This window comes from Hyperoodon ampullatus (genome assembly GCF_949752795.1).
Source record: "Hyperoodon ampullatus genome assembly, chromosome: 2".
NCBI classification, from domain to species: domain Eukaryota; kingdom Metazoa; phylum Chordata; class Mammalia; order Artiodactyla; family Ziphiidae; genus Hyperoodon; species Hyperoodon ampullatus.
This window is the reverse complement of record NC_136915.1, coordinates 29,814,116-29,824,952: the sequence shown is the minus strand read 5'-3', so window position 1 is coordinate 29,824,952 and position 10,837 is coordinate 29,814,116. Positions and strand designations below refer to the sequence as shown.

The 10,837-nt window shown below is 40.5% G+C and overlaps 1 protein-coding gene across 1 annotated transcript in view; it reads right to left on the bottom strand.

Moving 5' to 3' along the window:
* Positions 1 to 270: 270 nt before the first annotated feature.
* Positions 271 to 10,837, bottom strand: part of LOC307048754 (protein argonaute-4-like) — a gene marked incomplete at both ends in the record, with an annotated part of 35,020 nt that continues 24,453 nt past the window's right edge. The window contains 5 exon segments of the mRNA XM_079697952.1: positions 271 to 379; positions 2,456 to 2,655; positions 2,910 to 3,011; positions 9,116 to 9,250; positions 9,401 to 9,716. Coding sequence (XP_079554078.1) covers positions 271 to 379; positions 2,456 to 2,655; positions 2,910 to 3,011; positions 9,116 to 9,250; positions 9,401 to 9,716 — 862 coding nt within the window.

Genomic DNA, 10,837 nt, shown 5'->3' with positions numbered 1-10,837 from the left:
TCAGGCTGAGTAGCCTTTGCATGATGAGGTAAAAATTCAGTCCAGTGCATCAGAAAAGATAATCAGTGAGTATCTATTACTTTTAAAAAATGGCTCAATTTTGTTGATGCATCAGACAGTGCTGCGAAGTATAGATTCAGTGCAACTATTCTGAGTTGCTGGTAGAAGACCACCTGAAGTCAACTTGGCTCTCTCTAGAGGCAGTAGGCGTTTGAAACATTTTGAGCCTGCATGGGGTGCCAAACCAGTTGAGTTCTTTTTCTGAGACTCTCAGGCAAAATACATCGTGTGCTGGGTATCATGGTGGATCTGCACAGCTTTAGCCAAGGCCTGAGGATCTCGGCCATTGCTCTGTCCTGACACATGACTGCCTTCCGCACTGTAAAGAAAAGAAAGCAAAAAAACCAAGAGTAACAAAAGACCACTTCAAACTCCACATGTTTCAAATAGCATGAATAGTACTAGATTCAAGATCTTGGGCTCAAGGTGTGGCTCCTTAAATAATTTGTAACATCTCTCTAAACATCAGTTTGCTCAACTGAAAATGCAATACAACTTATTTAATGGCTGTTGCAATTAATTAGAATAATGTCTGCAAAGACCCAAATCTTCAGCAGTGCCTACACAAGGACTTCCATTGTCTGTTATGTCCGGTTAATGCCTACTTGTCCTTTAGGCTTCAGTGAAATGTCATTTCCCCCAAAGAAATCTTCCCTGATTCTGAAGTTCAGGTCAGAGCCACCTGGAATATACTTGCACAGAATCCTCTACTTTTATTTTATTTGAAAGATTATTATTTGGATAATTATGTATTTCCCTACTGGGATGTAACCTCCAAGAAAGCAGCAACTTTGTCTGTCTTACTCATCACTAAATCCTTAGTGCCTGCCACATAGCATTGCCTCAATAACCATTTGTTGAATGGATGAATGAATGAATAAATGAATGTGCTTAGCACAGTGCTGGAACGTAACAGATACTCAGCAAATGTTACTATGCCACCAGCCTTTCTTGTCTTCCCCTCACTAGCTATACGACCCCGGACAAGTAACAACTCCTCTGAACTTGATCTTTTAGGATAACAGTAACAACTTCTGAACATACCTTTTAAGGACACCATGTGATAAAAGGCTTAGTAAATGGGAAATCACCATCCCTCTTCTGACTTCTCTACTTAAATTATTATTACCCTTATCATCTAGGTTCAAAATCTTAGTCATTTTTTACTTCATCCTCTTCTCTGTCACTCACATCCAATTAACTGTTGAGTAATATCTATTTTATCCCAGGATTAGCCTTTTATGTTAAACAAAGGTAATCTTGCTCTAACATATTCTTCCAGCTTCATGCCTGCTATTCCCCTTTCAAATGCTCCAACCAAAGAAAACTTGCTATTGTTCAAACATGTCACTTGTCTTCTCTTCTTTGTGTCCATTATTCCCTCTGCCTGGAAAATTCTTTTCTCTTCTTTGTAGAGCCAAATCCTAGCCATCCAGCTATGAAATCTCTAACAGACTTTCCTCTGATGTCCAATTGCACTTTCATCTATACTGCTATGGGCTAATTGTCAGTTTTATGTTTGCCTGTATTGTATCCCATACTGAAGCATAAAATCCCAGGAAACATGTCTTCCTCAACTTACAGTTTTTAGTACCTAGTACAGTGTTGGGCACACAGGCAATACCTAGTAAATGTGTTGAATGAATATGTATATTACAGAATGGAAGGTACAAAGCCACAGCTGGGCATTTTCCATAATAGCGTACTTTCAACCCGTACAGAAATAGACTTGCAGTGGAATGTCTACTATTTAGCAGCTGAATTCGGACTTGGGGAAGAGCCCAGAAACCGCTACACTTCACAGATGGTCATTTGGGGAAAAAAAATTAATGCAGAAAGCTTGTTTAGTTATTTAATAGTAGCTCAATATCAGGTCAATATGTCTGATTCTCCTGAGATCATTATTTGGGGGTGAGAATGGGCTGGTACCCCACCTGTTCCCGACACAAACCCAGGTTCCCTCTGATACATTCTCCAAGACTGTTCTGAAAGTAAAGTGAACTGGTCAGGACTTCCCCCTTGCATGAAGTAGAATCCACAGGCCTGTGACTGCTCTGACTGGAGCCAGGGCACTGGGCTGGACACCTTTTGAGGCTGCTTAGGACCTGAGCAGAACTGAAATGCATTTGGCTCTATAGGAAATCCACAGGCAGTTTCAAATGAGACTGCTTTTTGGGGCAGACTTTAGACACATCATACAAGTATGAACAAGCCTGGGCAATTTTTGGACCAAAAGTCACATTATCAGCTCTTAAAGGCACATGTAATTTTATTTGCTCCTTGAAATGTAAACCCTAAAAGGAAGTTTAACTCTTCCTAAAAGTTTTCTATAGTAGCTCATTTTTTTTAATATGCTAACACAGACAGAAAGATTTTATTTGCCTGAGAAACTTGCCTGTCATGATCTTTATCCACCAGATGATACCTTGCCCTGAATGCTACAAGGCGGGCATAATAGGCAGGGGCTGGAATAGAGACTGAGCGTGTGCACCGCACGTAGGTATGACATAGCTGGTAAGTTAGTAGCTGGAGCTCATCTGCGGTGAAGCAGTTGTCATCCCACAAGACCTGGTAATGTGAAGGACGGCTGGTTCCCTGGAGAAAGAGTTTTATGATTAATGTCTCTGACATGGGTTGACTACCTGAGAGAATTGAAACCTACTTAAATTCAGAAATATTCCTGCCTAGCACACCTACAAGCAGATACCTAGACCAAAAGATAACAGTTCTAGGATACAAGCATTAACAAAGTTATGTACAGTGTTTAACAACAAGTCTACTCAAGCTAGTTGCTGAATTTGCAAACACCTCCCTGTCAAATCAAAGACCTGGACTAGCTTCCAAATTACCTGAATTCCTGCATGACTACAGAGGTAAAAGTCAAACTCAGATGGATGTGTGATGGTGCTATCCACGGTAGTGCCTGCTGGTACATTGCCACTTTTCCCCACCTAAAAAAAAAAAAAAAAAAAAAAAGTATAATTAGTCATCAAAGTGCTAAATTGAGCTCAAGCCATTAGTAACAAGTTAGTATACTGCTCTTAAGTGAACTCTTGAAAATCAGTTTAATTCAAGATGTTGAATTTTCTGTAACTTTCCATTAGCCCAACTATTTCAACCTTAGATATTTTCTCAAATATACTCCACTGTTTCTCTAAGGGAATCCAGACAAAGAATTATTTTACCTGTGGCTTTGGGCTACATTATTGTCATCTATTTTACAGATGACACTTTGGTGTGTTCACAGAGGGGGAAAAAAGACATTTAAGATGGATAAGCTTCCTGAGGGAAAAAAAAATCAGTTTTATTCCTTATTTGGAGTAAAAAAAAAAAAAAACCTACAACTTTCAGTAAAAGTTAAGATGAAGGAATCTGTGAACTGGTTCACCAGGTTCAACAAAATTAATACTTTTACAGGATCAATAAAAGAATTCACTGGCACATGCATTATCAGGAAGAGTGCATTGAAATGAGAATTAGGAAAACCACAGTTTCAGTTCTAAGCCCAGCCTTGCAACTACATACCTTGAACAAAGCATAATATCTTTGGGCCTCAATCTAATCACCCATAAAATTAGGTGATGATCTCTGATACTTTTAAAATTCTAAAATTCTTCTATAGCCAAATTCTAAAATCAAACTTTTAGAAAAGCAGAGAGGAGAACTTCAAGAAAAGGAATTAAATCTTGCGATTTGGTCAGTTTTCATCCACTTCTGCTGTACACATGGGTTCCACACGAGGTAGTACATTTAGCATATTGGCACAAATTTGATGGGAATTTATTTGGCTCCATTCTAACTATTGTTAACTTCAGCTGAAGATCATGCACCAATGCATATAATAATAACATACATGAGTATAGAAAAGTCTCATTCCATGAAATTCATATGTGACCTTGGGGACCTAGCTGGACAAGAGGAAATGTAACTGAGCTACAATCATTCTAGTATTGTTTCCCAAAGTGTATGCTTTAGAGATATTAGTTCTGCAGGATGTGTTTAGGTGTTTTATGGTCAAATAAATTTGAGTGATACAGGGTTAAACCACAGTTGAAAGGCTTTTCTTTTGTATGACTTCTCAGAACTTTTATCTAGTAATGTATAATCTTTAAGAGGGAGATGGAGTATACAGCATTTCCCAAACTTATTTGACCATAGAATCCCTTTTTAAAAATCTCTTGGGGGCTTCCCTGGTGGCGCACTGGTTGAGAGTCCGCCTGCCAACGCAGGGGACATGGGTTTGTGCCCTGGTCCGGGAGGATCCCACATGCCACGGAGCGGCTGGGCCCGTGAGCCATGGCCGCTGAGCCTGCACGTCTGGAGGCTGTGCTCCGTAACGGGAGAGGCCACAACAGTGAGAGGCCCGCGTACTGAAAAAAAAAAAAAAATCTCTTGGAATCTACAGATGAGAACCTAAAGAGGTGCTGCCCTGGGGAAAAGGGGGTCCAGGCATGTTCATTTCAATAATTATTGCTTGAGCACCATGTGCAAGGCTCTGCAACAGACGCTGGGGATGAGAGACAGAGTCACAGAGAGAACTAAAGAACCTGCCCTCCTGCTCTTCATGAAAGTCACAGGCAATGAACTGCAATGCAATGTAATAAGGGCCTTATGGAAAGCACTGGGAAAAGCTGGTGGGAGGAAATGGTTGAGCCATGCCTTATAGGATAAGTACAGGTTGGATGGAGGGGATAGAATGAAAATGGAAACATTCCAATACCCCTTACAGTCAGGAATGGATAAACAAACTGTGGTTCATCTATATCACAAAATACTACTCAGCAATAAAAAAGGAACAAACTACTGATACATAAAATAACGTGGATGAATCTCAAATGCATTATGCTAAGTAAAAGAAGCCAGACCAAAGGCTATGACTTCTTTTCATATGACATACTGGGAAAAACAAAACTATAGGGATGGAATATACATCAGTGGTTGTCAGGGGCTGTAGGTAAGGGAAAGGGCTGACTACAAAAGGGCATAAGAGAGTCTTTATGTGTGACAGAATCATTCTATATATTAAGGTGGTAGTTTTACACAACTGTATGCATTTTTTAAAACACGCAGAACAGTATGCTAAAAATAGTGAATTTTACTGGGTCTATATTATATCTCATTATAAAAATAATGGGGAAAAAAAGGTGGGATGGATGTGGTCATTCCAGGGATAAAAATACACAATGTATATGGGAAATGGAAATAGCCACATTGCTAATGGAAAGTGTATGGGGGCATGGTGAAAGATCAAACTAAATGTGTTTTGGCTACCGTGGGAAAACACTGAGCACCATAAGAAAGCATCTGGTAGGCAATAGGGGTAACATGAAGATTTTTGAGCAGTGGAGTGGCAGGATAAGATCTGTATTTTAAAAACCTAGCCCTGACAGTAGGTGGAGGATATATTTGTGAAGGAGGAATGGAGACAGGGAGACTGCTAGGAGTCTCCTGCAATACTGAAGAGTTCTGCCTAGGGCAGACGGAACACACAAGAGGAAGAGTTGAGCCAAGAGATTTCAGGGCAGAACACAGAGAATTGTTTGACCCACTGAACATGGGAAGCGGGGACAGGAATAGAGGAGAAGAATTTAAAGACAACTCTGAAGTTTCTCACTTGGCTGACTAATATATAGTGATGCCAAGCAATAGAAGAATAGTAAAATTGGGGGAGGAATAGCTTTTAGATGCGGAGAAAACAATAAGGAGAAGGTTTAGATGTGCTTTGCTTGAAATGCCTGTGGTAGATTGTATCACTGGTGCCAAATATTCCCATGCCCCTCCCTGGGGGAGGATTATACATCCCTACCCAGTTAACTCAGAAGTGGCCATGTAACTTCCTTTGGCTAATAAAATGTGGTGTGAAATGTGCTACTTCTGGGCAGAAGCTTTAACAGCCAGCATATGGCTTGTCATGTATCTTTTTTCCCCTCTACTACAATGACTGGTGAAGTTCCAGACAGATGCTTCTCTGTCAGCCTAGGTTCCAAAGGGAGGACAGCGAGGTCCCAGCTGTAGCAGTGCCACAGTGAATGTGTAATGTGAACAAGAAATAAATCTTAGTAAGCCACTAAGGCTTTGGAGTCTTTTGTTACCACAGCACAGCCTAGCCTATCTTGACTGATACAATGCCTACAGAGCATCTAAGTAAACTGGTAGACAGAAATGCAGATCAGGAGCTGCACAGAAAATCTGGGGCTGGAAATACAGATTTAGGAATCTATAAGCAAATAAGTGAATCCGGAAAAGTAGGTGAGACTAAGGGAGTTGAAATTGAGAAGAGGAGAGAAATATGAAATGCCAGGAAGCATCAATGTTTAATGGACAGAGGAAGAAGAGGAGTCAAAGAAAGCCTAATTACAGAGGTGGGTAGTGAGCCTGGAAAATCATATTGCTAAGGCCAAAGAAGGCAAACATCCATAAGTGCTTCAAAGAGGTCAGTGTGGGAACTTGACAAGATATCGCTGGATTCAAAATGAGCAAGTCATTGAGAGAACGACCTCAGTGGAGTCAGTGAAATAAAAGTCAGGCAACAGAGAACTGAAGTATTATGTGAGAAGACACAAAAAGAAAATCAAGTTTTTTTTTCCTATAAGTTTGGTCATGAAAGGAAGGAAAGAAAAAATGGCAGATAGATTGAGGGAGAAGGGAAGTTTTGAGGGAGACTGAGGAAGAGTTGAGAAACTATAAAAGGTGAGGAGAGGGAGGCAATGGCATGGGAAAAACTGAAATTTTGAAAAAAATGGATAATTAATGAAGTGAGGCTCTACAGAAGGCAGAAAGCATTAAAAACAAAAGCATAGGTGGAGGGAAAGAAAACATAGGTGGAGAGATTAGCCTCTGAGATTCAAGGAAGAAAATAAGAAAACACAGATTTAGCTAAATTTGAAAGTAAAGGGGAGGAAGCCGAGAAAATTCATGCCTTCTCAATTTTGTTTTCTGGAGGAAATAGAAGGTTATTCTATTGTTGGCAATGTAAATTGTTGGCAACGAATGCTTCATGGATGGGGTTGGGGACTTGAGAAGAGTATAAAGGTTTAGAACAGATGTTATGCGGAATACGATAAATGAAAAGAAATTGCAGCATCAAAGGCCTGGCTGAGATTTGCTGTCAAGAACTTGTATTATGGTTCATTATTAAATAAATGACTTTTTTCCTCAGCAACCTCAGTCAGCCCAAGACTAGAAGCAAAAGAAATGGGCAAGTACACTAATTCAGAGTCGGAGACTGGCAAGAGGCATGTTTAGAGAATTGAAGATGTTGGTGTCAGGGGTGCAAAGTAGACCAAGGATTGGGACTGTCCATCTTCAAAGGTCAGGAGTGACACTGGATGGTCAAGAACAAAGCTATGAGATAGCTTGGGGGTTTAGAAAGATAGTCCAGGTCCTAAAGTTACATGAATAGCAAGTCAACAGTGGGATGGAGTGTGACTATGCAATTAAGGAGGGGATGGCAGGATGTTTTGTGCCCAGAGCTCGGTCAAGAGCTCAGAGAATTTGAATTAGCAGAATTTAAGAAGTATTACCAAGTCAGAGTTTGGCAATTTGGAAGACAGTATTTTGAATCTGAGCTGATTGGTGGACCTGTGGCCCAAGGGTAAAACCTTAGTTCTCTAATGATTCAGAAAACAAGAAGAAACAGCTCAGCCTTGGATTAGAGACAGAAACTAAGCATGTGGGACTTCCCTGGTGGTGCAGTGGTTAAGAATCCGCCTGCCAATGCAGGGGACACAGGTTTGAGCCCTAGTCCAGGAAGATCCCACATGCCGCAGAGCAACTAAGCCTGTGCACCACAACTACTGAGCCCGCGTGCCACAACTACTGAAGCCCACGCGCCTAGACCTCGTGTTCTGCAACAAGAGAAGCCACTGCAATGAGAAGCCCGCGCACTGCAACGAAGAGTATCCCCCGCTCGCCGCAACTAGAGAAAACCCGCGTGCAGCAACAAAGACCCAACGCAGCCAAAAATTAATTAATTAATTAATTAATTAATTAAAAAGAAAAATCTAATCCTTAAAAAAATAAACCAAACTAAACGTGTACTAGAAAACAGTGGGAGTGACCCACAAGACAACAAGATCAGGAAACAGAAAGAACTGGTCTCTCTGGGAGTGGATCAGGGACGGCCTGAAAAAGTTGAAGTAATGTCATAGAAAAGATCATAGAAGTAAAGTCATCCAACTCTGTGTACCTAAAATTTACCTAGTTTACACATTAATGTCAGATTATAAATAGGTTACACAAAATGCCTTTTATCAAATGCTAGAAATTGTACCCCAAATTAACATTCATTTACTAAGTTAATCCTTAACAACAACCCTGTGAGATAGGTATTGTTCTTATCACACTTTACAGTTAGAACATTACGGCTTAGAGAAGTTAACCTGTCCATGGTCAGTGAATGTGACATCACAAGCATTCAAAGTGTGTACCCTAAGAATCCCCTGCACTGATGTAAAATCATTTGGAAGAGAAATTCTTCTTTATACCCTAGAACCATGCCTTAGGCGCTGGTAGCAAAAAACAGCAAATGGCAATAAAGTCCAAGTAGTAAACCTTCCCTTTGGAGGTTTCCTGTATCACCATAGTGTACATGGCTTTTATTAACTTCTCCCTCTAAAAACTCTAGAAACCAGTATTGCTGTAACATAAGAGAAATATTCAGTCTTGAAACCTGTATCATTCAAAATTGCTCATCTAAGCTCAATTGGAGTTAGTATGCTTATTAAATTATTATTAGGCACTTCTGTTTTAAAAAAAAAAACTATATGTGTGCCTACTCAAAAACACATTCACAGGACTCCCCTGGTGGTCCAGTCAGGAAGACTCTGCGATCCCAATGCAGGGGGGCTGGGTTCAATTCCTGGACAGGGAACTAGATCCTGCATGAGTGTGCAACTGAGAGTTCCCATGCTGCAACTAAGAGTCCGCACGCTGCAATGAAGATCCTGCATGCCGCAACAAAGACCCGGCACAGCCAAAATAAATAAATATTTTTAAAAAACCAAAAACATATTCACTTGCATCAGATAATAAAGCTTATCCTATGTGTTCTTACCCTCTCTGTTTTATCTGCACAGAAGAGTCGTGTGTGATGTCTTTTCTGCACCACAATATAGGTTATTCCCGGCCGGTAATCTTCTTCCAAACTAATACATGCCTTTCGAATTGCTATTAGTTCTGGCCAAGCTACCTAGGAGTTAGAAATAAAATGATGTTTAATTGAGAACTTGCCTATCTCTCAGGCATCTCTCAGATCTGATTTACTTGGAGTGGCAGATGGGAGGAAACTCCATCAGATACCTAGAAGCCCCAGAAGGCAACTATGGGATTAAGAGAGTACCTGTTTCATCTGTCCCTCGGATACCCCTCCACGGTAATAGATGATCCGAGTGGGTTTGAAGCGTGTGGATTTGTAGAACTGGATCAGCAGCTCTCGAACCATGTTAGTAAGGTCCTGGATTACCTCCTGACTATAGAGGAGCTCCTGGGAGATCTCCTGGCGGGACGTCTGCACCCGAACAGTGGCACAGTACCGGCTGGGGTGGCCGTCCATACTGCCAACGACAGCAGCAATGGAAGGCTTCTTCCCATCCCCTGCTGGGGGGTGCGTGACATCCGCTCCCAGGAAGATGACAGGCTGCTGGAACACCGAGGGCCTGCTCAGATTTAAGGAGACACTGCCACTCAGACATATGGATGAAAATGTTTTTGTTTAGCAAGATCACCAGACATAATCACAGGCATAATCTTATGAGAATAAAGACGTGCCCATTGGGAGAGAACTCTAATGCCCACTGAGTATCTGTGCCACCCAGTACAATATATTTGAACTGACTAAAGAAGCCAACATGGTTCTTCTGCAATAGTAGGAAGGGTAGAGTCAAGAAGAGGCCCCAACCCAAATTTAGCAAAATCTCTATGTGTAAAGGGAAAACTTTCCCAGAACAGGCTTTCTTGGGATCCTGGGATTTCTACAATGGATACTGAACTGCACAATGTACATGGAACTGGGACAAACCCCCCAATATATGAGACTTAGGGAAGAGAATAAAGTCTATCTATCTCCTTCCCTATTTTATTTTCTCCATATATTTATCACTTTTACCACATATCTTACTTATTTATTTTATTTATTGTATACACACACACACATGAATGTAAGCTCCATGAAGGCAGGAATTTTGTTTTGCTTTGTCTTGTTCACTGCTGTATCCCTAGTGCCTAAAACACTGCCTTGCTCACAGTTGGCACTCAACTAATATTTGCTAAAATAATGAATTCATTTATTTGGCACTAATTTATCTATGGAATTAAGGAGAAAAATATCATGCATGTATTACTTCTCTGGTAAATTCTTAAAGGTAGGATTTGGGACTGTGAATATTGATTTTTAAAGTATATCTAGGAGGCATCCCAAATCTGAGAATCTCATGTAATAGGTACTAAAGATGAGGTTCCATGTGGGCAGAGACTGGGTTGTATTTCTCTATATATATCATCATACAACATGGGTTTGGCATAGTAGGGTATAAGAGCAAATGTATATACATAAGATACATACACAGAACATAATAACAGCTTACATATATTATGTACCAACCACTGTGCTAAGTACTTCACACGTATGAATTCATTTAGTCCTCACAACAATTCTATGAGGGTAGTACAATTATTATCTCAGATTTCCAGGTTTAAAAAATGAGATATAAGAGGATAAGGAACTTCCTCAAGATTACACAGTTAGGAAGTGATAAAGCTGGAATCCAAACCCAGGAAG